The sequence below is a fragment of the Lissotriton helveticus genome, chromosome 2_1, assembly GCF_964261635.1.
Source record: "Lissotriton helveticus chromosome 2_1, aLisHel1.1, whole genome shotgun sequence".
Lineage (NCBI taxonomy): Eukaryota > Metazoa > Chordata > Amphibia > Caudata > Salamandridae > Lissotriton > Lissotriton helveticus.
This window is the reverse complement of record NC_136059.1, coordinates 1,119,559,774-1,119,587,036: the sequence shown is the minus strand read 5'-3', so window position 1 is coordinate 1,119,587,036 and position 27,263 is coordinate 1,119,559,774. Positions and strand designations below refer to the sequence as shown.

Genomic DNA, 27,263 nt, shown 5'->3' with positions numbered 1-27,263 from the left:
GCTATCACTCCACGACATACTGCAGGCCATAGAAAAATTACAGACGGCAGTGGAGACCAACATCGACACAATCTGAGAAGACCTGTGCCTACTACGAGCGGACCATAGAAAACTAGCTGAACGGGTCACGGCTGTAGAAGAGGAAGTAGAAAGCCTGAGGCCACCGGTAACTGTGACCACACGCAAAGTCACTGGCATAGAAAAAAGAGTCCTGGTCCTTGAACCAAAATAGGGCCCGCCGAAATAATATTAGGGTCATGGGCCTGCCTGAAAAAGTTGAAGAGAACAATATGGTGGCATACCTTGAACACTGACTGCACACAGCAGTGGCAGAAGAGGGCCTGTTGACGTTCTTTACCCTAGAATGGGCACACAGAGTCCCCGCTCAATCACCTCTGCCTGGCAGACCACAGCGGCCGGTGGTGGCCCGCCTCCTCTTCTATAAAGACAGAGACCATGTGCTGAGCCAGGCGCGCCTCAAAGTACAACTCAAAGTGGACAATAGCGTTGTCCGGATTTTCCCAGATTTTTCCCAGGAGGTGCAACAACAGCGAGCGTCGTTTATCACAGTCAAAAGGAAACTATGCCAAATGGGGATATCCTTCTCCATGGTATTCCCAGCCAGACTCCATATAGTGCGATCAGGGGGAACCACGTTCTTCACTACACCCCAGGATGTTTGGGACTGGATCGAGGAGCAAGATCCCCGAGACCAGAGACGGGAATACAAAAACCAAGCTGGAAAGGAACTTACACGCTCTCCTGACAGAGGGGTGACCTCAAAGAGCCACCCGACGATGGAGGAGACGCACCGGGACAGAGCAAGTGCGATCGCAGCAGCGGTCTCACTGAGCACAGCGAGCACCCGGGATGTTCCCTTGCATTCCGGAGAGGAACAGAGAGACTCGGACTCTGAGACCAGCGCAAGCACGGTGGGAGATGCCAGTCAAGTCCTACTGCACATAACACCCAGATCAGCAGATGACCTGATGTGATGCAGATAAAGCTTGCAAGTACAGCCAGGACTATATTGTGGGGAGGCGGGGAACGGCGCTAGTGTCGCCCTACTCAATGTCAAGAGGGGTCCCTATACAATTGTATTAGACCTATACACTGGGGGGGCACCAAGGGGGCAGAGAGGACGGTTGTCCTCCAGGCGGACACTGGCCTAGTCACCACTTTCGGACTCTGACTGTTGAGGCACGAGAGTGCAAGGTTCGGATGGGGGAGACGTTCTCACTTGTCCTGGGAGGTGGAGTTGGGATGTGTATATTGTTTTCAGTTGGGGGCACAGCTATCTATCCCTATGCGGGGCCACAGGCCATTGTGCAGAGGCTCTCATCCTACGAAATTGAGTGCTGGTGCCGGGAGGGGCAGGGGAAGCCAGACAGAGGTGGAAAGGCTGATTTGCAATACACACTCAGACAGAATATAATCTCCTCTCCTATAATGTCCGGGGGATGCACTCCATGCACAAACAATACAAAATCTTCTCACAACTTAATAGACGGGGGTTCACATAGCAATGCTACAAGAGACGCATACATTAGCATCCGAGGGGGTGGCATTACACCGTAGGTGGAGAGGCCAGGCATACAACACCATGTACTCAGCATTTGCCAGAGGGGTCCTGATCTGGATCAGGGCAGGTGTCCCCTTCCAACACACCAGCCACAAAGTGGACCCAGAGGGCGGGTATGTGGTGGTCACTGGGCACCTAAACGGGCAGGACGTCACACTGATCAATGTCTACGGGCTGAATACGGACCAAGGAACATTCTTTGAGCACGTATCAGGGTCACTGGCTCCATATATGACGGGGTCAATTATCATGGGGGGTGACTTTAACTGTATAGCAGACCCGGCCCTGACCGTTCACACCCACCGCTTCGAGATGCTCCAGTTCGTAGGACAGCTAAGATGTTTAGGGAATCTCATTGGGGGTTGGTGGACACGTGGCGATGGACGCACCCACTGGACAGGGAGTACTCTCACCTTTCCCACGTACATGACTTACACATCCTCCTGGACACCTTTCTATGCTCCCCAGACATGCACACATGACTCCACAATGTGGAATAACTCACCCAAACGGTGTCAGACCACAATCCTTTATTAATTTGACTGCAGTGGGGACACAAACGACAGACCATTCCCACCTGGCATCTCAGGCCGGAGGCACTAGAAGAAAACAAGTTACTTACCTGTAACTTTGGTTCCCCAGTATTGGTAACTTTCATAGATTCCCATGCTTTTGTATCATTCCCCGTCGTCGGAATGGGAGTCTCGGTAACAAAAATACCATAGCAGTAGGTACAAAAGAGAAAGAAAAAAGGCCTAGGCCTCATTTCCCTTTGTAGCATATCACCCTCTTTTTGTAAAAGAGACCAAACTTAGGCATCAGCCAATCAGAAGAGCCTCATCCCATAGAACCCTCCTGAAGGAACCTCAGAGCCTCAGATTTTCGTAGTCGTTGTGTAACAGTCACCACATCTGCTGTAGGCTGAGCTTTCCCTGGGGAGGTGGGTGGGCACATGGGAATCTATGAAAGTTACCAATATTGGGGAACCAAAGTTACAGGTAAGTAACTTGTTTTCTTGCCCCAGTATTGGAACTTTCATAGATTACCATGCTTTTGTATCAGAGTAGCAAGCAGTTAGCAATAAAAAACCACATTTTGTGTCATAAATACATTGTAATAGCCAACATGACATAAAGATACAAAATGTGTACCAACAGAAGGTGGGATAGGAAAGGAAAGCTCACCAATTATTTGAAAAGGTTCCTCAGGACAGCCTGGCCCACTGCCGCATCCTCTTGCTGTAAGGACTCCAAGCAGTAATGCTTAGTAAAGGTGTGAACGCTGCTCCAGGTAGCAGCTCTGCAAATGTCTTTAATCTGTACCCCCGCAAAGAGGGCTGTTGACGATGCCACGGATCTTGTGGAATGTGCACGAATCCTGCCAGTCAGAGGTTTCCCTGCCGCAGTGTGGCAATGCAGAATGGCACTTGTGATCCATCTTGATATCCCCTGTTTGGATAGCGGGAGACCTTTGCTTGGACCACCAAAGGCAACGAACAATTGAGAGGACCTCCGAAATCCCTTAGTGCGATCAAAGTAGAATTTCAAGCACCGATGTACATCCAAAGAATGTAGTGTCTTTTCCGCTGGTGTAGCCGGTTGAGGAAAGAACGCTTTCAAAATAACCGGCTCGGATAAGTGGAAGTCCGAGGGTACCTTGGGCATAAACCTAGGGTTAGTTCTCAAGATTACAGTGTTCCTTTTAAATTGTAGGAAAGGCTCCTGGATAGTAAGGGCCTGCAACTCTCCAACACGTCTAGCCGATGTGAGAGCGAGGAAGAGAGCCAATTTCCATGAAAGGAACTTTATGTCAGAACGATGAATTGGTTCGAATGGGCCTTTCATGAGCTGAGAAAGGACTAGATTTGGATGCCAAGTAGGAGGTGGAGGCCTCACTGGTGGATAGACTCTGAACAAGCCCTTAAGAAACTTTTTGACAATCCTGGAAGACCATAAGGAAGAGGAGTTGGCCTAACGGCTAGGGCGCTCGACCTCGGACCTGGGGATCTGGGTTCGAGTCTCGGTAACAACGCCAAAACCTCCTGTGATTCTGGGCAAATCACTTAATCTCCCCGTGCCTAAAATGAAAGTAACTGGAAACGTAAAATGTAACGTAACTGGAAAAATATGTAAAGCGCTCTGATACCTGATTCGGTTCGGGTCTAGTTCGCGCTATATAAAACTCTGCAAAAAAAAAAAAGGAAGGTCCAGACCCAGACCTTCTGTATCTCGAAATGGCAGCCAAATGCACTTTAATTGACAAATGGGCTAGTCCCGACTTAGCCAGGGACAGTAGATAAGGTAGGAGCTGATGAGGCTTGGAAGCAAAGGGGTCAATTTTTTCTCTCCTACACCAGGAACAAAATCTCTCCCATTTAAGACGGTAAGTCCTGTTTGTTGAAGGAGCCCTTGCCTGGGAGAGGACCTCCCTAATTTCGCATGAGATGGAGAGATTCATAAACTCTCGCTGCTCAGGAGCCATGCTGTCAGGTGTAATGAATGTGGATCTGGGTGCCAAACTTGCCCTTCGGACATTGTGAGGAGATCTGGTATAGTCCTCAAAGGAAGAGGAGGAACTTGCGACAACGGATGGAGTTCCGTGTACCAGAATAGTCTCGGCCAAGCAGGGGCTATCAAGATCATCCTGCACGGCTCCACTTTAATCTTCCCGATGAGCCGCGGGATCAGAGGGATGGGGGTAAAGGCGTAGACAAATGTCCTTGACTAGGCTATCGAAAGCGCATTCCCCAGCGACCCTCGGTGGTGAAATCTGCTTGCGTAAGACCGGCATTTCTTGTTGGTCGGTGTGGCAAAGAGATCAACCTCCGGTCTGCCCCACTGGCTGAAGACCTCTTCCAGAACTCGCTGGTTCAATTCCCACTCGTGGCTGACTGAGGATGACCTGCTCAGTCTGTCGGCGTTCTCGTTTAGACCTCCTGGCAAGTGTTTCGCCTTTAGCGATATTCCGCGAAGTATCGCCCATTCCCAGATCTGTTGAGCTTCCTGAGACAACGGACGAGATCTGGTTCCTCCTTCCTTGTTCACGTAGTGCATGGCCGTGGTGTTGTCCGTCCTTATAAGCACTTGCGAACCTCCTAAGCGGGGAAGAAAAGCTTGCAGAGCCAGTCTTATTGCTCTTAGCTCCAAAAGGTTGATGTGGAGCCGTTGCTCCTGAGGAGACCAATGACCGGTGACATGTAGGTCTTGCATCACTGCTCCCCAACCCTCCAATGACGCGTCCGTTGTTACTACTTGAGGAGACGGGTCGTTTACGAAGGATAGACCTTGGGACACGTTGTCTTGATCTGCCCACCATAAGGCCGCTTCCCTCATCCTTGGAGTGACGGTCACCTTGTCCTCGAACGATCCGTGTACCTGTTTCCATTGGTTGTCTAGTTGCTCCTGTAGAGGACGCATCCTCAGTCTGCAGTGAGGAATCAGGGGAATACATGATGAAATTACCCCCCAGCAGAGATTTGTAGCGGCGTACTGAAAGATACCTTCTTTCTTGTAAGCCCCGAGCCAAGGTTTGTAACTTCTCCCTTCTTTCCAAGGTCGGAAAGGCTTTCGAGAGCTTTGAATCCAGGATGGCTCCCAAGAAACGCGCCTTTCTGGACGGGACTAGGGATGACTTTTCCTTGTTTAAAGTGAGTCCCAGATTTTGAAACAAGTTTGTACAGGTCCGAACAGCATCCCGCGCTGCGTCCCTGGACGGGGCCTTCAGCAACCAATCGTCCAGGTAGGGGAAGACCTGAAAATGGTTTTTTCGTAAGAATGCAGCTAGAGGCGCCAACACCTTTGTGAAGATCCTCGGGGCTGAGCGAAGACCAAAGGGTAAAACCCTGAATTGAAAGTGGCTCTTGGCTACTGTGAATCGTAGAAACCTTCTGTGTGCTGGGTGAATCGGGACATGGAAGTACGCGTCCTCGAGATCGAGCGTGGCCATGAAATCCCCCGGGCTGATGAGCCGCAAGATGTCCTGGAGAGAGACCATCCGGAAGGACAGGGAGATGAGATAGGTATTGAGCTCCCTGAGATCTAAAATGGGGCGCCATTTCTCCAGCGTCTTCTTTACCAGGAAGAACCTAGAATAGAATCCTTGTCCCTTTTGATTGGAGCGGACCGGCTCTATCGCTCCCTTCCGGAGCATCTGTTGGACTTCGAGCCGCAGGAGACGCAGGTGCTTCGATGGAATGGCTGCAGGGGGCTTGGGTGGAGGGACTTGCGTAAATTCCAAGGTATGCCCTTTCCGAATGATGTTGAGCACCCAACGGTCCGATGTTATTTTGGACCAGTTCTGAAGATATTTGGTTACCCTGCCTCCAACTGATGACTTCTTGGAGGAGGGTCCAGTAGGAAGAGCCAGGAGGCCGCTATTGGCGCTTGGACGTATTCCGTCCCCGGCTAGCCTTTTCCCCCTATTGTAAGGCCCGGAGTAGTTAGAAGATTGGCCTTGTCTCTGTTGATAAGGCTGGTGGTACTGTTGGGAACCTGAGCCAGTGGATCAATAACGCTGCTGTTGATAGGATCCCCTGTAGTTATTACCTCTGCCTCTTGAACCCTTAAAAGGAGACTTGCGGTATTGAAGGGTACCCAAGGATCTGGCAGTTTCCGTGTCCTTTTTGATCCCCTGAAGAGTGTCATCGATTAGTTTTCCAAGTAGTGCTTCCCCATCAAAGGGAAGATCCAGGACTTTGTTTTGAATCTCCGGTCGAAACCAGGTAGCCTTCAACCACCCCTGGCGACGGAGGACTGCAGCCCCAGCCAAGGAACGAAACGCTGTCGTCTCAATGTCCATGGCACAGTCAATGATCTCCGTTGACGTCGCCTCTCCCTCCTGCAAGATCTTTTTCACCTCTGATGTGGCCTCTGGGGGTAGCTGGTCCAGGAGCGGAGCAACATCACACCAAAGTGGGCGGTCGTATCTGCCCAATATTGCCAGGGCATTGGCAGCTCGCACCAAAAGACTCGCCATCGACGAAAATCTTTTCCCAGCATTATCCAATCTCCGCCCTTCCTTGTCCGGAGCAGTTGTTAAGGGAGTAGAGGGGTTGCGGGATTTCCTCTGCGCTGCCTGCGAAATAACTGAGTCTGGTTTGGGATGGCCCATTAAGGCCGCCGGCCCATCGTCAGGTGCTCTGTATTTCTTATCCAGACGCGGTAGCACAGGGACCACCATCGCTGGGTTCTTCATAGCCTTCAGGCCTTCCTTCCACAGATGATCCACTATAGGTATGGATCTTGTTGTCTACCTGTAGGGTTCCTTGAAGTCGTACAAGAAACAATCTTCGGCCACCGCAGGCATAGCCAATTTGAACCTGCCAGCTGCTCTTTTCATCAGCCGATGGAAACCTCCTATGTCCGCTGGCGGGGAATCTACTGGATCCGGGACTGGAGATGCAGGATCCGGAATGACGTATTCATCCCATTCCGTCGTATGTACAGAGTCATGATCCGAATTTTTATCCTCATCCGAGGAATCATCATGGGCATCTGCTGGCCTGGAAGGATCTTGCGGAAAGTATGTCTGAGGTTGAGGGGACACCTGAGCAGGTAATGCAGGTGTAGCCGTTGAGGCAGAAGCCAAGACAGGCGTTGCCGGCGCTGCCGGAACCAGAATTGGCCTAGTAGCTTTAGATTTATAGTCCTGCAGCATCTTATGCAGGTCTTGTAGGAATGAAGAAGGTACTGTAACCATATCCTGCCCAGAATAATATTGTGACTGGGCCGCATGATGATGGCCACCATCCTCCTGGTCATATCCTCCTTCCGAGTCTGTGTCTTGACATTTGACCAGAAGTTGAGAGGGACTATTGGCATAGCCATATGAGTCCTGGTCATCCTCATCCGACTCCCCTTCCTCAAGGAGCAAAGCTGGTGGCAAGGGGGTCACTCTTCTAGGCGATGTCATCTCCGGCGTTATTCTTGTCACTGAAATTGTAATTCTTTTTTCAGATGACAATATTGTCGACGGTTCCGTCGACGATGGTTGCACACTCGTCGACGAGATTGGTGTCGTCGATGTCGTCGACGATGAAACTGTCGACGATCCAGCTGTAGTCGTTGTTAAAGTCGTCGTCGTCGATGCTCTCGTCGACAACACCGATTTCAAGGGTGCAGGGGTGTCCAAAGGACACCCTGTTGCACCCCTGAAATTGATATGTGCACATATGTTGCGCACACACATGCCCTTAGGGAATGTGTGTGCGCAACATGAAACTTTTAAAAATGCACATTAGTGCATTTTTCAAAGTTTTTGCAAATTACCATGAAGTTGTACTTCATGGTAATTTGCGTGCCCTATTAGCGAATTCGCTATTTTAAAAGCTTTCATGCATTGCATTTAAGGAATCTCAATTTGAGATTCCTTAAATGCAATAATCGCAATTTAGCGATTTCTAAAATTGCGATTTTTGCATTTGGGATGATGCATCCCAAATTTCAAAAATACCGCTCCCCTTCGCAAGTGGATTTTTGTTTGATGAATCTGGGCCTTCGTTTCTTGTTGGGGGAGAGGTGAAGTTTTTTTTTTTCTTGTATATGTGGTGTACTGATATTAGATAGCAGTGTGACCATTACAGCTGAACATTTGCGAATGGGACCAAGTAAGGGTAACAACAGATGCAGTTGCTCGGTCGTGTTCTATTTTTTATTGCACATTGACAACCTGAACAGGGTTATGCTGTATGACATATAAAAGGCAATACAATTTGTTTACAAAAAAAAGAGTGGTGAGTCTCTATGGTAGAGAATGCTCTGGTCTTGCAATCCCCTTCATATTTTTCATATTTTTAATGTCCCCTCTCACTTGATCAATATTTGATTATGCAATAATTACTGAGGCCTCAAAGTGACACTTCAAATTACGCCAAGATCTCACCTTTAACTTTCCATCACGCAAGGAGTTTCCTTCAGAGGGGTCATCATAGTACACATAGCCTTCTGAGGGGCCCATTCAGTTAGAACAAATACCAGAAGAAAATCCTGCCTCTCATAGTCACTCTTTCAATTTTTTCCTACTTGGCTTGCTGGTCCCCAAGTAGACAACAGAATAAAATACAACACCCTCCATGGTCCAATCTAAAACAATATAAAAAATATACGTGTCTTCTGTAAAACCTTGAAAACATCTCTCCTTCTAAAACCTGAAGAGATGTGCTGGCCACTGACCAGATTTCACTGAGCCAAAAGGTAATTTCATTTTCAGTTTTTAGTTTCTAAAACCATATTCCACTGAAATTCTTCAATCAGCTATTGCTACGGCAGATGATGAACAGCTGGTCTCTTCAAACGTCCACAGAATTGTCTTTTTATTCTGTTTTGAGCTGTTGCAATGGCAGGACTCCAAGATATTTTACTTATGGTTCATTTGCGAAAGCCACATCAATGCTGTTAATATAATGCTTTCTACTTTCTCTGCAGACTAGATCTATTAAGATTTGAACTACTACCAAGATAAACCCCAAATGATTACTTTTGAAATATTAAGATAAGTAGTGTAATCTGTTTTGGATGGGAAGTTGTGGGGAGGAGGCTTGATAGAAACTGTAATATTTCAGTTAACACAAAATTCCTAAGGTCTGAACATGTAAGTGAAGTGAAACAGAAAAGGAATGTATTGATCCAGCTGGAATCCAGATTGTAAATTCTTGTACCGCTTCCAATCTGAGTACGTTTTAGATGGAATAAACTTACCAGGCGAATCCAAAAAGGCTACAGACCGAAGTCATGCTGCCTTCCTTAGTACCATTTCTAAAATGTAATCACACACTCCTGTTTCAGCAACAACGAGCGATTTAATTGAGAAAACAAAAGGTGAAATTATATTCATTTTGCCCATGATGTGGTACCATAATTATTAAGGAACATCGGTCCAAAGGGTCAATTTAGTAGGAAAGACCAGGTTCTTGAAATCTTATGTTTATCAGATACATAGCTTTTGGCTAGAGTTATATGATGGAGAGTCACATTGTAGGATATCAGGATTAATTAATACCTTACATTAGTCTCTCCCAGTGATAATCCTTAACCAATCTAGCTCTGACACCGTGCGACTTTTGAGACTTTGTGCTGATGTTTCTAATAGCTGTGGCTGGAGCAGTCCTGATTTCTGTACCTAAGGTTGATATTCATTCCATCGCAGGAGTTACTTGCTGTTTTTCATCGTAATGTGTCATTGCTAGGTAAAGTGAACTGGTACCCTCATGGGATGCTGGCAACTAAAAAAGCAGGCGGTGCCTGCTGCTCCCTACACTGTTGATAACTGTGTAAGTACGGAAACACAAGCAACAACACTGCATGATTGATGGCAAAGAAACCCACTGTGCTGTGAACTAAGATACTTTATTAAGGTTTACAGCTTACAGGGAGTTTTTATTTCAAGGGATCATTGTGACCATTTTAATCGAAGTCCAGCAAATCAGGTATGTGAGATGGGTCGCTTTTAAGTGTCTCGGCAATTGGTGTGTAATTGAGAGGCGACTTTAGAACTTGTGGCAATTTGGCGGAACAACAAATCATTTAACATCAAACATCAAAGCTGTTACAGTATATTTCTTAGACCCCGATTTGAGTTCCTTTGGTGTTCTTCCAAAGATCCAAACCCTTAGTGGCACATCTTGAGTTTGGAGGAGCGAAGGACCCGCTGTGAACAGCCAGGACTCCGGGCCTGCCAAACAACTGGTTCACCCACATCACTAAAGGTGGGAGCGATGAAGGAGCATTGTCTGGCTCCACTGTCAAAATCTCTGTCTGAGAGACTTATCTGCCTAATAACCATTTCATCAGTACATCTGAAGGCCACCATGTTTAGAGCAGGCTTTCCTGTGTATGTTTTTACCAGGTCTACTATTGCTCAGGCAGTAAGAAAACTCCCACCACATTTTTTACATTATTTTTGCTTCTTGTAAACAAATCCCCACTTTCAAGAATTGTTACTAAGGAACAAAAATAATGCAGAGCTGGCAGGTGTAGCATTATGACCCACGACTGGGTTGACTATCCTGATGAAAATGCATCAGCCACATGAGAAAAAGCACTTTCAGCGAGTGATTCATGTTGAGACGGTGGGAGCTCCTAATTGGCAGGTGGTCCTTGAGCAGCAAGCAGAAGCAATAACTTCAACACCCCCATCAGGGAGCTCTTAATTGGCAGGTAATCCTCTGCCAATCGTGTGAAGGCAAGGGCCGCTCTGCTCCAATGGGCCACCTCTCCATCACCTTGCCTTTTTCCCTTTCCCTTTAATGTGAACCTGTTAACTACAAAGTAAGTTCCAGTATATAGCCTGAATCTGAGCATTATTAATTGGGAATTCCCGCTCTACCTCAATCTGGAATGTGAAACTTGGAATATGATATCAAAGTAATTCTGCTCAGCATTATTTTCTGCCTGATTATGCAAGATTACCTCTTAAAGCAATGTGCGGCGGTGAGCACCCAGCAGCTGCTGATGAGTGTGGCTCCACACAGCAGCCTTCCATCTCCATGGGAGGACTTGAGTCTCAGGGCAACTTGCCAGGGCCAGCCACCTCTACAAAACAAACATAAACATGGAAATTATTCAAGCAAAAGAAAACACTGTAACCTTCGTTATAATGCGAATCGACACGTCTGTACAATTCAACTCTCTTGTATCATAGACTCCACTACCTCCTCTCTGTCAGACAAACTCTTAACGCACAACAAGCATCTTTTCAGTGTAGATAATTTATGCTATTTCAAGATGGTTAATTTACAACAAGGGGTGGTGATGGACAGAGTCTCTGAATTAAGCAGAGTACTCTCACCCAGTCAAGAGATCAGGGCTAGATCCAACACCGTTTTTTAGCTCATTGCACCATCCCAGTTTCAGAACCTGGCTGTATGCAAATTAGTCTGTCCCTGGCCCAGTGCATCATGGGAACAGGGCAGACCAGACTACAAAAGCCAATTCTTACACTGGGAAGGAAACAAGCTTCCGGGGACAAGATGGTTGGCAATATAAACAGTTCTAAAAAATCAAGGAATGCAAATTATTACTGATCAAATATGGTTTCTCATACACTTCTCCAAAAATTATCTGGCCCACTTCCATAAAGCAATCAATTTGAGTTTATTTGCCCTGTATCCCCCAACACCATGCTACCCTAAATAGTTACCACTGATAATAACGTAATTTTGTAGTATTGCCAAGGATCCATTTACTAATAATTGGCGGTTCCCCATTCTAAATCATTCCATACTTTGCTGAATTCTTCCCCAAATTTGTTCAGTAGACTATTTGATTCTACTGTGGTATTAAGACCATGACAGTCATGACCTATGAAAGATTTCATAAACATAGGTTGCAATTCCACATCCGGTCAGGAAAGTGACAGCCAACAGCAGCAGGCTCATTGAATAAGTTATTTGTAATATAGTGCTTCATACCCTACTTCTGCTATGTCTAAGCAATGTAATACATCATTTAATGACCCTCAATTTTTTGTACCTTTGTATGGAAGACTTTGTTGGCTTTGCCTGCTTTCAATCTTGTTACCTTCACAGCATATTGGATGTCTGTAGTCAGTTTTGACTGAGTGGAATACCTTGCAGCTCATATAAGTAAATATCACATAGGGACATTTCAGCTCATCTTATGCAACAAAGGAAACAAGATTTTTTAAGCTGGTCTCATTTGTAGCCCACTGACAAATGTTATATTATGTTATGTGGATTTATATTGTGCATGGCTGCCCAAAACAAGGTCTTCCCAGCACGCCTATGGCAAATTAGCAGAGGCAGAACTTCTTAGACCTAGAAAAGTCAGGTCTTCAGCTGCTTTCTAGGACTCTGATGATTTGATACGTTCCTCAAGTGATGGGGTAGACTATTCCATAATCTGGGTCCCAAGACTCGAAAATATCTACCACCCGGACTAGTTAATTTGAAACAAGGGGCCATTTGCACAAATGTTACAAAATGCTTCTCCTTCAGCATGGGTGACTTTTACTGGGTGAAGCTAAATGAACACCATGTGCTGGGACTGCGTCCCTAGTGTGTTACTCTAAAGTGTGCTATGTGTCGGTGATTGGATGCCCTGAACCATGGCAGTCTGTGCCAGTTCTCCAGTGATTTAGAAGTATTTTCTTATATTGTTTCTCAGCAATGTGGTATGCTTATATGATACCTTTAAATCATACAGTTAGGCAACATGGGCACTACTGCGGGTGAGTTTAACTACTTCGGGTGGCAATGTGTCCATCAAGGTCAGCAAGGCTTCATATGTGCATAGGAAGGCTTAACACATTTGGTTAGTGGTGTAGGACATTGGAAACATGGTCTTTCAATGCACATGCAGCTATGCTGCACTCATAACAGTTTGAGGCATCAAAGGTTGATAGCACAGGTCATAAAACCACACTGATCAACAAATGCTACCTGCATTGAGAAATTCTCTCTCTGCCTATGGTGTGACTCCAGATCGTTTTACCTTTAGTTGAATATGAGTCTTATTGAGAAGACCTCAGACCACATAAGCAATTTTTAATTATACATTTTTCTCTGTACACACCCTTTATATTAACATAACTGATCAAAAAGATTCAACTGCGAGGGCTGAACAAATTATTTTGATCCCTGTAATTTTGTACTCTTTGCCCTATATCTAACATCACACATATTTATTCAGGCCTATTGTAAATGTGTCAGGACAGTGAGTCTTCACTTAGAAGCTCTCTGGGGAGAAAACATGAATTATCACTGGTGGCCAAGGGCCTTGGATGCTATTGCACTGCTCATTGGGTGTCAAGTATTCCTGTTGGAGTCTAGACTCTACACAGAGTAGTCTGGTTGAGAAGCCTGTTATCTTTCCTTTTATGTCCGAAAAAAATTGAAAAAAAACATCATTCAAAAAAGAGTAGTGCGGTTGAGCTGTCAAAACTATGAACTCATGTGGGACCAGAGCACGGCCATAAACTGGATATACTTAAAGAATGAGGAGGAAATGTGTGTATTACATGTTCCCATCATAGAGGGACAAAGAGGCTTATCTCCGCAAGCTCCTCATCTTACCACTGAACTGTTCGCCTGTCACTACTCTTTATCAAATAGAGGCTGTCATTCTTTTCTCTAAGCTTGCACATGTGGTGCAATATATATATATATATATATATATATATATATATATATATATATATATATATATATATATATTACCTACTGGCGGTCGCCAGTAGGTAGTTATAGTTAGGATTGATTTCCATAGGGAAATCGCAACATTCTATTGGGAATAACTTTGGCGCCGGTTGAGGAATCTGCCTGAATTTTTCAGCAACTTTGCCTCGCGGCTCTCCGCTCCTTCCCTGAAAGTTTGAGGGGATTCGTCAAGCGGGGGCCGAGATAAAAGGGGGGTCCCAAAACGTGTTTTCCCCATGTTAATTTCCATAGGGCGGTCGGTCACACTTTTAGCTCGAACGGCTGAATGGATTTTCACCAAACTTGGCAAAATTGTAGGGACTGGTAGCCCGATGTGCCTTTGCTATGTCTCAAGATATGTGCTCCAGAGGATTTTGAGTAATTTAGGTTAAAAAAAAATTATATATCTATAGCCGCGCCCCGGTACGCGCACCCGGGAGCGCTCCGGGCGCGCCACGCGACTTGCACACGGAAAGCTGATTGGCTCTCGGGTGTCTGTAAACATTCGAAACAGTCCGGAGCGGCCGCCATCTTGTGTCTCGGTAGGATCGAGACACAAGAGGTGGTAAAAACAAAGGGGGAAATAATCAAAAGGGGGCAGGGTAGAGCCCCCCTGACCCCCTAGGTTTGATGTGGGGGCCATAAAAGGGTCCCTCGGGTAAAAAAAAAAATATTTTTTTTTTCGATTTCCGCGGGGGGAGCGCCCGGTACGCGCACCGGGGAGCGTACCCTGGAGAAAAAATAATGACAGACTTCTTTACAAATGTAGCATTTTTTAATACATTGGAGGGAGTTCTTTTTCATTTTTTAAAGAACACAGCTCTTTGATGAGAATTGGAGGTAGCTCTGAAAAGAACTTTTGTTTTTCTTCTTTTTTTTAACAAAAACAGGGAACTGGAAACAGCTCAACAGGAGCCAAAAAAAAAAAAAATTAGGCCTGGGGATAGCAGCGGTGGTTCTCGAGAGCTCGAACCATGAGTGTGACGCTTTGCTCCCCATAGCAAAGAAGATGGTCACATTTTCGGCATTTTAATATACCCTCATTAAAAGCAGGCTGAATATTTGGTATCATCTCCTGCTCACGCTGACGCACAGAAGGTGTTGCTCCACCGGTAGAAGTAGAGCCACCATCCCTGGGAGCCTCTCGTGCCAGAGCCCTGACACTCTCCCGTGCATAGTTCTGGGGATGTTTCCTTGACACGTGGCGTATCATCGTCCAGTTCCCGAAGCTGTATTTTTTTCTGGGATTTCCTCTCGATAAGATGGTGTGGCATATTTGACACTCCACCTTTGGAGCATTTACCTTCTTCTCCCCCTCTGGAATTTTGAAAAATTTCCAAATGAAATGTTCCTTCACAATTCGTTTAGGAACCTCCTCATCAATGAAATCCTCAGTCTCATCACTGCTGCTGGATGCTCTTGCAGCCATGATAATAGAAGTAAATATGACACAGGTGCCAAAAGCAGGTCTTGCACTCACATAAGTGAAACAAGAAGTGAAGGAAATGGGTGGGGATTTCAGTCTTTGTAAAAAAAAAAAAGTTAGGAACCAATGAAAAGTGTTATTTTCAAGTCACATGATCCGGCTTTCATAATTCAGAAACCAAAACTGATCTGCACCAATGAAAAGTGTTATTTTCAGATCACATGACCCGACGCGCTTACGCTACGCGCCCCGGGGCGCGCTGCGTAAGCGCGTCAGGACGTTGCGCGATCGTATGCACTCGCGGGCTTCCGGGTGCGCTTACGCAGTGCGTCATATGACGCATCACGCGGCTACGCGAAACGTCACAATGTTGTTTTCGTTCGCGAGAATAGCGCTAACGGGACGCTCCCTGGTACACGCCCCGGGGCGCGCCGTAATATTGCGCTTACCCGTGCGTTCACCGGTACGCGCCCCGGGAGCGCCCCAAGGTTAAAAATTAAAAAAAAAAATGACATAATTATACAATATAAAATTCGTTTTAAAATTTATTATTTTTTATACCTATAAAGATTTGCTATTAAACAACCTCTGAAATTCACTGAAAAAACCATAGGTTTCACACCAGTTATAGTTAGGAATTAGCATTAAAAAAACCTTTTAAATTCACTGAAAAAACCATAGGTTTTACACCAGTTATAGTTAGCTGGAAGTTTTACTCGCATAAAACCATTGAAATTCCCACGTTATAGTAAGTTGGACTCACTATAACTTGCGCGTGCAATGCACTGCTGATGACGTCACATATTACATCACTCATGACATGGTCAGTGACATCACTCATGACATCACTGATGACACCATCCTTGTGACAGAGTGACAGACCTCCTTTCACTGAAACACATATTCCAAAATAGAAACAAAAATTTTCAAAAAAATTGAGATACCCATACCAGTTACAACAACCAATTCAGTAATTCTACCATCTATATACACATCCACTCATTCACCAACAGTTCTATATAGTCACTCATACATAAACTCACTCATCATATGTAGTGATACATCTATACATCCTGTTACACACCGACAGTTATCCAAAAGTTACTCGCACACATACTCACACATGCAAATAAACTATTGAACATCCATTTATTTGTATATACAGCTATACACACACTACCACTTTACTTCTAAGGAAACTTATACATACTTACTCTCTTAAACAATCACTTATAGAAACACATACTAATTTAAACAGGAACTCTTACAATCTCTCACTCTCACATATACTCACTTATATACATCAATATTCACATATACTACATTAAAACATATGTATTTACTGATAAAGACACTAGTGAGACAGTCATTCACTCACTAACACACACATATACACACTCATCCATCCATACAGTCCTGCACATATGCTGTCTTAAAAACACATACAAAGAGAGAGTCAGTCATTCATGCATGTATGTGCTAAGTAATACCCCCCACCAAACCATACAAAGACTCATACTGATACTAAGAAAAACATCTAATAACCCATACACATACACATGTAGCTACTCACCAACCCATGCAGCCACTTATACACAAAGTGAAACACTAATACCTATATTTAAATATTTAAACATTACTCTCTAATATATGTATTCACTAAGATACACTTAATAAACCAGTTAACCAATCAATTTTTTTTTTTTAAAACATCCATGTAAACACTCATTTAAACATTTATTCTTCCATCAACTTTTACATATACATATGTAACACATATTTATTTTTCAGAAAGACACACATTCACTGGATGGTGTCATCAGTGATGTCATGAGTGATGTCACTGACCATGTCATGAGTGACGTAATATGTGACGTCATCAGCAGTGCATTGCACGCGCAAGTTATAGTGAGTCCAACTAACTATAACGTGGGAATTTCAATGGTTTTATGCGAGTAAAACTTCCAGCTAACTATAACTGGTGTAAAACCTATGGTTTTTTCAGTGAATATATATATATATATATATTTATATGTATATAATATATATATATATATATATATATATATATATATATATATATATATATATATATATATATATATATATATATATATATATATATATATATATATATATATTTACCTTGCTTAATAAACTGAGGTTATCCCTAGTGCGAGTCTTTCTCTCTTTGAAGAAAAGAATTTTGTGGCTGATTAATTACCGAGTGTCCCGCTCGGTTTGACTCGCCATCTGTGAACGGGCCGCGGACTTCGTGAATAACGGGTCTTCTTGGTGTAAAATATATATATGTATATATATAAATATATTTAAATAAAACTGTTTTCCACCATTGATGTGCAAGTGTTGGGAAAATAGATGAAAAAATAAATTAAAACAAGCATCAGCAAGACACTTTAACAGACCAGTGGATAAAGAGGGCTGACCCAAGCCCCTCCATTGTTATTATTTTCTTTTTATTCCATTAGACTTGCGAGGCATCTAAATCTGTTTCTAGGATGTTTCCATTCATTCCAGCATTGTGCAATGCAGATAAGAACTATCCCAATAGAGCCAACCATAACCACTGAATAAAAAAAGAATGAAGCTAAATCCTAAAGCTTATGTTACGCATGAGCTGGGGTAATTGTCAGCCATTGAAAGTTCTAAAAGTTGCTAAGAGTAACTATCTAAACACAGAAAAAGAAAAAAAACAAGGAGGCAGACTAAAGAAGGTCATTATAGCTTAATGTCCATTAGGATGTATTAAGACAAACAGGAGGTCATAAAGTTAATGAACATGTTTATCAAGCCGAAATCAGAATACTACAGTGTGCTAAAAGCTGTAGATTGTGAGATAATGAATTAATGCCGGACCATCATTTGGGACAGGGATGATGTTAGTCATGTGAGGTCACGATCGCTCTTAAGTGCTCCGATACATGTGACTAATATTAAAACCGGTCTTTCCCATATGGATTTGGTTCAATTGTTTTGCTTAAATAAGATCCCATTAGAACATTAAAAGGTCTTGCTTTGGCCCTCTCCCAAAGGCAACAACTTTTACCAGCAGTCTTTCAGAAAATGTCTGCAGATGCGGCACGCGCCTCAGAGGCAGGAATCTAAATCCATCCCAGTTGGAAGGCACACACACTTGCTCGTAGACCACACATGGTCTCAGTCCAGAGTGGATAATCCCACCTACATCAGAGACCAAGGCAGCATCGTCACTGTCAAAACTGCTTTGAAGTTAAAGATGGAAAGGGGGTATGGAGACCTGGGATATCCCCAGGTTACTCACATTTTGTTTCTATTTGATTAAGGTATGTGCTGTCGAAGTAATTTAAAAAAAAAAACACTAATCGGATAAATAGCCTAGAGAATACATTTTAATGGGATATCTTTAGTACCACTGCAATGCAGCATTTCTTTGATATTCGCCATTTTGTAGATCTTTCAGTGCTATTGACCTGTTGAAATGTTGCTACTCAAAACAGAACTAACCCTAGGTACACAATTTTGCCTTTAACAAGGCCGCACATAAGTTTTCTGAAAAATTCACCAAAAACTGCCATTTTATCATTCTGTGAAACAAGTTGTTCCAATGTGGCACAATTCATTTTTAGACAAGAATGCCTTATTTTGTTATTACTTATTGGTATGTCTTTTATAAATATAGTAAAGATTGCCTATATCACCTTGGGCCATTTTGACCCTGCCTTTCCTTGCCAGCACTTTCCCCGGCCGTCCCGCTAACAGGTCCAAACTATCCCTGCCCGTTCCTTGTCAGTGCCTATTCCAGCCTGCACCTACCTCTCTCTGCCCCTCTCTGAGTCCACTCCTCTAACCCCATACCTCTCACTAGCCAAACATTTCACTAGACCTCTTCCTGCCCACAACTCTCTGACCGCATGTATCCCTACTTCATCCTCATCTTGCTAGTACCACTACTGCCATCTCTCAACCTGCCAGATCCCTGCTCATGTCTCTGCACTTAGTGGGCGTGTCTCTTACAACTGGCACTTATCTCTGTCTTCACAGCTGGCACCTGTCTCTCTCTTCACAGCTGGCACCTGTCTCTCTCTCTTCACCTCTTCCAGCCCGCACTTCTTATCCCCATACCTCAACCTGCCCACATATTGCACTTTACCTCGTCCTTCCTGTACCCCTCAGACCACACCACTCCCTGCTTCATCCTTTCCCTGTCCTTACTCCATCACCCTGGGAGGAGGGATCTGGGGGGTGCTAGTGAAAAGCACTGGTGCTGCTTTTGTTACGGGGGGCTAATATTGCAGCACTGGTGCAAAACCGGCACCCAGTAACAAAAAACTGACCTCACTACTCGAAAAATGGACCCCACCCTTCCGGCAAACTGGGAAACGTCCAGTGCCTACTACGACCTGCCCACAAATCTTACAGCCTGTACCCTGGCTACAACTCCCCATCCCAGGGCTCTCCCTCCCAGTCAATTTCCCTAACCACCCCTCTCCCATTGCCACTCAATGTGAGCCGGATTTCATGCTTGTGTTTTGGAGTCAGATTTCTTGTTCTTAAACAGCAGAAGTTAATGTTCAGCCACGTCTATATGGAAGTTGTGTGGTTCTCCTTAATGCCTTCAAGGATCCATCTTATTTTTCTGGAATTTTTCAATGGCAGTGCCCATTAAAGAGTGGAAAAATGCTTACCTCAAAGAATTAAGGCCACCAATGATGCGCTTGGGCCGTCGATGTAGCAACCTCAGTCCACAAACTGAAGAAAGAGGATCTGGAAATGAGACAATCAAATCATCAACATCAAAGTAGGACATGATTAGCTATACTTAAGTATTGAACAAAGTAGGGGTAGAGCGTTGAAGATTGGAATGCAAGTTTTATGGCAATGCAAAGAGGCTAACATGCACAACTTCCTAAAAAGAATGAACCCCTTTGAGAGTTTATGTAACTCAAATGAGTCCATACCTAATCCCACAGATCATTACAAAAGTCCCATGGCACATGTTTCCACTGCAAACATCATCATGAATTTGCTATTTGTCCAAATTGATGTATCAGTGCTTAGTGAAACCAAACATGTTATTTATAATACTACTAAAACGTAATCAGCTGTAATTTTTGGCCAACTGATCTCTTCATGATCCTTTAGTTATGACATCACAAATAACTTTTATTGTAATTAGGAAACTGCTGCTCTCCGAGAGCTCACTTTTGATTTTGTCGAAAAGAAGTCCGAGTGTGTGAATTGCTAGGTGTCTGCACATCTAATATGACGTCAATTGTCATTGTCTGTGGTTCAGTATAAGGTATCCCCATTGAGAGGTTTTTAAAGATATAAGACCATTGGAATGTTGGGAGTTCCTTCGAAAACAGTGGAGTGACATTGGGCTATAAATGACATTGGGCTATAAATGTTATGAAGAGGTCCATATACATTTCATTGCCCTAATCCAAAGCCACTCCCTCTTCTGGGGATTTCTGGAGCTGTGAAGTGGACAGAGAGGGAGAGACAGAGACGGTAGGCAAGACAAAGCAGCTGAGGCTTCCCGCTCAGTCCCTGTGGGTTCGCACCATCAATGGTATTTACCCAAATGTCGTGAAGTCTAGAGCTGCAGAAGAAAGGAAGGGGAAGTCTTCAATGCTCCTATCTTTCTGTTTGCTCTGCCAAATAAACACAACAACTGGGCAGAGCTGATGGACAATAAGGAGCTGTGGGAACTTCCTCTTTCCTACGCTGTTCCTGTCCTGAAGCCCCACCACTGGACCTGATTTGCTAAGGGAAAATTTTCTGACAGGAACTAACATGCAGCTGTAAACTTACTAACTGTTTTCGCTATCTTAATGTACCATAGTCACAAACTTTGGCCACAAAATTTGATCTAGTATTAGACGTACATGGATTTGTCTGTTTGCAAATTTGCAGATCAGATGAAGTATCCACATGCGCTTAAAAATACTCATGTAAGGCATCAACACATAGCATTAGCTTAGGGAATTCTGCGTCCCATCACGTACTCTATATTGGCATAACTTTCTGCCTACACTACTTAGCATTCTGAATGTCTGGAAATAGGATATCAGTCAAACCTGAACACAACCACACACACCAGACAGCAATCACGATAAAAAGCAGGTAAATCCATCCTACATCTTGTGCTCAGCCCTATTCCCCTTCTACTGTGTGTCATATTGGAGCCAGAGTCCCCGTCTGATCCACCTAGATGCAGACCATCGCACTCAAGAGAGAGAGGACATATATTATGGTAAACTTTGTAGTTGGCCTCTACATTGACCTACTTTGTTTAACTCCACTCACCTCAGGGAAGCAGTCACCAATAGGGTGCATGCATTGGTGAAAGGTACACCGTATTGGGGACAGGGGGGGTACTAAAAATGGCAGTGTGACCGGAGGCACGTGAAGGATAAAAGTTATACTCTCTAGTAAGTACCCTCTCGATCTGCTTGTCCTGGCAGTTCCAGAAACAACCTCTGTCAGGCCAAGGAGGATGCACAATGAATACATGCACAACACTCTTTACAAATACCACCATGTCCAGCAAAACCAGCACAATACACAGAAGTCATTCAAACACATGCAAAACTCACCACCCACCCCCTCCCTGAGGCAACAAGGACAGGCAATCAACACAAAAGCCACTTAATGTCAAGCACTTTACTTTCAGCACACAGGCCCTGTGTGTGCACCACTGCACAAATTAGCAGCAGTGGTCACCCCCATGTAGCAGGGCCACAACCAGGACTGTCACAACCGCTCACCCCCTCACCAAGCCATATATGTCAAAGCACTGTCCGTACTGCCCACACACCAGAGGTATATGCCGCAAGACATGTATACTGCTACCTGAATGTGTCATAAACACCCAGGTCTGTGTATGCACCTTACAATGTCATTCCATGTTTAACGAATATATGGCTTTACAACACATGCTTTAGATTGCATGCCGTTACAACGAGGTCGGTACAATGACCGCGTTATTACATCGCGAACCATTACATCGCAAGTCGTTACAACGACTTGCTGTAGAAGGGGCACGCTGGACTTAGGAATAGTATAATTTACTATTCCTCCTCCAGTTTGTGCAACACCGGGGAAGGTGTTGGAATGTAATTCCAACACCTTCTGCCCCTACAGCAAGCCGCTGTAACGACTTGCGATGTATTGGTTCACGCTGTAACAACGCAGTCGATGTAACAACCGCGTTATAATGACATGCGATCTAAAGCATGCGTTGTAAACGCTGTTTCTCATGTTTCACACTACACAGGGATATCCCAGCATATTTTCACAATTAGCATGTCACTATTGCTAGTGCCGGCCCTATAATGACAATCTCTCCGCCACTTGCCAGCATTGTCAAGAAACTAAATTCACGGATATCCATGTAGGTTTAGAGTTGCAAGATAATTATAAATGCCTTCAGCTTCGTCTTTTTTGAGACCCTTTGGCTCTGTCGAATTTGCAGTTTTACTACGGGATAAATTAGGGTGATACACTGTGTTGTAGACTCACTAGCCCGTGGTCATGTATGTGGATTATTCTACGGGACCAAAACTATATATTGAAATGAGATTCACTGGACAATAATTACATCTCAAGCACATCAAATATAAGGTTCTTTCGGATATGATCCAAGAATAGCATATCATATTGAGCTATTTGAAGATACCAAAACAGCACGGGGAACAACCTAGCTGGACATTTCTATCCCTTATACTCTCTTAAAGTCTTTTTTTTACACTAAACATAATGAAATGTGAGCAGGCTACAAACTGTAAATCGAATATCAGATTTTTGGGTCTAATGGATTTATATTCTTCAATGATTTAGAAAAAAAGGTTTCTGAATCCTAAGGATCAATTTTCTGGATATTTGCAACCTCAAGGAATACTTTAATTAAACAAATCGATTTGAACGGTTGACCAACCCGAATCCTTGCATATGTTGTATCTGAGTTAGAAATCATAAAACATTAGCATTAGGGATTTGCTAAGAAGGCCACCTGTGTGATCAATATGGTTGAGGATGCCAGTTATTCAAGTAACTCTATAAAGGTGATGCCTCAGGCAATTAGAATTGTCAAAGATAAACTACAATACAAATATATTATTTGACTTGTACATTACACCTCTAAAGATTGTCTGATGGTGTAATGAATGCGTGTAGGGACAGGGTCCCCTAGATGCAGCGGAAGAGATGTAAACTAGTACACATGTTTGCTATTAAGGTACTAAGAAAGAATATTTAGTGCCTTTGAATAAGGTGGGGCGGACCAGGAGATAATAAAGTTCACTCTCATTACATTAAGCAATTGCCTAAAAAATGAAAGTGTGTCCTCATGTAACGTAACTGGTGCTATGTAAAGCGCTCTGATAACTGATTCGGTTTGGTTCAAGTTCGCGCTATATAAAACTCTAAAATAAAAAAAATAAAAAATAAATAAATTAAGCATTGGAATGATGGAAGAATTGCTACACATGGGATGTTTTTGTGCCATCAACTTTCACGGATGGCATGCTGAAATGATGCACACTTCCTTTGAGAAAAGTAAGATAAGATGGGAACTCATCCCTCGAAGAGAAGATTCTGTAGAATATAAATGAGCTTTGCTGTAACTAAATTATAGAATTATGGAATTAAATTGGTATGACCTTGTATATCCAGCTAGATCACCATAGTCTGAGTTGACCATTGAGCAATATAGCCAGTACAAAAGTATTAATATAGTTGATGAAACTGAACGCATACTGCTAAGATGTGCGCAACATGGAGTGAAGCATTTCCTTTATTATCTGTGTGTTTTTGTCTTTTATACTTTTTGTGTTGTGTTTTATTTGATATGTTTTATTCCTCTTGTTTCATGACATGTAGTGCTAAGAATAATAAAAACAAGCATTAGCAAAGCAAGTAGTTTGTCTTGCCTTTTAAGACCCAACTAAAACATATAAAAATGCTGCAGTGAAAAATAAAGTAAACATCAATTGTTTTGTATACAATGTGTCTGAGATAAAGAATGTAATGAATGATGCATAACAGCATTCATGAGTATAAGAAGTAGTACAACAGAAGTTGTGTTCTTCCATGCCATGTTTAATTTCTGTATGCTACCTTTGCAGTTCCTAAAGCTGTGTAACCTACGTCAAAGCTAGGTTGGAGTAAATGTGAGCTTCTTTAGCCTACGGTGGTCCTTGAGTAAATATGGGTATAACTGTTGTGAATTTTTGGGGAGTACTTTTGTGGGTGTGTTGGATTTGTAGGGCCCTTCCCTTGTCTCTCCTTGAATTTTCTCCTACTCCTCCCATGTTGGAGGTATCAGTTCTGCATCACTCACTTAGGCAAATCTCACATTTTCACACTAGAATTATGTTTTCTTGTGTAAGTAGTTCTGCATCTGAAGTGTAATATTCTGCAGACAGGTTTGTGCTGCAGGTCCTGATTTAGATTTCAGCGGATGGGTTACTCTGTCACAATGTTGATGGATATCCCATCCGGCAAAATATAATCTCATAATATTGTATGGGATGTATATATCAGTGGACGGGATGTCCATCACCTTTATGACAGAATAACCTGTCCACCTTAATCTAAATCAGGCCCTAAGTTTCCAATTGGAACTTTGTGATTTGCAATTATACCTGATACAGAGTAGTTCTACTAATACTACTGTAGTACTAACAATTGAAAAAAGGCTTTGTGAATTGGGGCCCCCAGTTTCTTGAGAGAAGCTTATTTGCGAGTAAGGCAATAATCTGACAGTTTTATAACCTGTCCAGCTTGCGTCGTGTTATTGGCTCTTGTATTTGACTTGTCCCTATAATGGAGGAATGGTAATTTAATAACTGGTATAGCTCACTGCTATATTTTGATTGTGTCATTAATAAAATTACTGGATTCTTAGGAATATGAGGTAGGTGGAAGTTTACACAAATCTCTTTAGGCTGCCAAGACCCTTCATCTTTACTTAAGGGATTTGTAACGGAGTCAGGTTTCTTAGCAATGCCTACATTTAAATGATATTTGATTGCAACTCATTTAATACACTCTTTGAAACATTGGAAATTTGATAGAAAATAGTTTTCAAAATTATTATACATTTTAAGAACTATTACAGGACAACTGGAATAATGACTCTATCCGTGGAGTCTGCCTTGTAATACATTCTGGAATAAATCTAATAGGTAAAAGGTGACAGTAAGTACATACCCTTATTGTCTCTTTGGGATACCTTATGATTTCATAATATTGCATGTTAAAAATTGTGAGGAAGGCTGATGACAATTGCTGGGGAATGGTTTTCAAATTGACAATGTGACATTTCTGTCAGAATCTTAAATTTTCCACAAGAGACAACCGAGCATCTAGCTTGTATACAACAGTTAATTGCAGGCTATGTGGCATATATTAAAACAAACAAACTCACAATTAATGTCTGATTCATTGTTTTAAGCTGCACCATCACACCTAAAAGAATGCATTATTAATCAATGTTTTGTATGAAATGTTGATGCATGGACCCTGGGGCAAAGCAAGTTGAAGAGTAATCAGGTACCAGAAAAAACATAAATGATATCTTAAATGATGGATCTGGTATGAAATTACCTAAATCCAACATGATTCTGATTCAATAAGGTCCTTTGGTAGCAAGGATAAATATTTTAAAGGGTTAGATTTATTAAGAAAATTTCCCCTGTTCACGAAAAGGTTGTTTTTTTTGTTTTTGCTTAATGAGAAAGTGAGATACTTGTTTCTACCTCCTTTATATAGTGGGAGTGTTTTTGTGAAGTTTTCAGATTTTGGGACTGTGGCTGTAATGCATTTAAGAAATCATATGCAGTGAGTTTTGAAAGGAAAGCCGTATTTGCCAGCCCGTTGCAGGGTATGTGGATTATCTTTTTAAGTCTGCTTTTGTGGTCATTGAAGACTTGATTATCATTGTTTACCACTTTTTCATAAAAGTGATGTAATTTATTTGCTCATTGTTTATTAGGTAACCTATGTGTTGTATTGATTTATATACTGGCTATATTATATGGTGGTATCAGCATTGTTCTGATTTGATTAAATGACCGGTTTAGCTGTAAAGTAGCTTAATACAAAATATTTATTTAAAAATGCATTAAGATTGGAATTTGGTGTGATATGTACTTATGATGAAGTTATTTATGAAATTATTCACTGGGTTATTTGACTAAAGCAGGCAACTCCAGATTCCTAAAAAAAGAGAGTAAACTTGGAACTGATCATCCTACCTTGGAATTACTCTACCTTCAATCAAAATATTGCTCTAAGAAGCACAGGATGTACTTATCAAGTCTTTCTGGATTGGTACAATCGTATACCATGTATCACTAAGGGGAGTGAGAAGCAGGAAATCTAGGACACCAGAGCCTCCCAGTCAATACAAATCCTATCAAGATGAGAGGACTTTCCTAAATTATTCATCCCAAGAAAGGTATGGGCTGTGAACAGTGGGACCCTGGAATCTATTAGATTATAAAAAAAAGGATCCTCACCCACAGGTACCACCCGTGGCATGCTTCATCATCGGATCCTCACCCACTGCAACTAGTGTGAGGGGGTGGGCTCGATGCAATTTGTAAGCGGAGCTTTTACTATGAAGGGATCTCTAATTAAAATTGCTTTTTAAAATCTTATCCCAGTCAAAGATGTTATTCGACTAAGGAGTTATTCGATGAGGGAATGATCAGCTAAGCTTTCTTCAGCCTATTAATCACTTTCTCGAAATCCCAAGTCTACATACAGTAGTGGAATCAGCTGTGTGAAAACAGATGCAGCCACTTAATCTGTAGATTTTTTTTATCTCTTTAGCAGAGTTCCACCTTTGGAAGCCAATTTAGACAAATGCTATGGCTCAAATTGAGTTGATCATATCTGTTCATTGTGTTCACTACAAGTTCAAGATGTAAAACATGTACTTAAAATTGGTCCATTTCTTAAACAGTGTTCTAAGTGGTATTTAAACACATATTTTATGCAATATTGTTGTGGTATTTATTTCACTGCCAAGAATCTCGGACTGTTAGAGTGCACATAATGTTTTTTTAATAATTTTGTACAACTGTTTTACATGT

The 27,263-nt window shown here is 42.8% G+C and overlaps 1 protein-coding gene across 2 annotated transcripts in view; it reads right to left on the bottom strand.

The window, feature by feature from the left end:
- PRSS12 (serine protease 12) overlaps positions 1-27,263 on the bottom strand; it is a 641,810-nt gene that overhangs the window by 95,626 nt on the left and 518,921 nt on the right. For both annotated transcript variants that reach the window (XM_078675945.1, XM_078675946.1), the window contains exons 10-11: positions 19,845-19,923; positions 10,987-11,109 (exon numbers count right to left, since the gene is read on the bottom strand). In XM_078675945.1, coding sequence (XP_078532071.1) covers positions 10,987-11,109; positions 19,845-19,923 — 202 coding nt within the window. The remainder of the gene's footprint in view (positions 1-10,986; positions 11,110-19,844; positions 19,924-27,263) is intronic.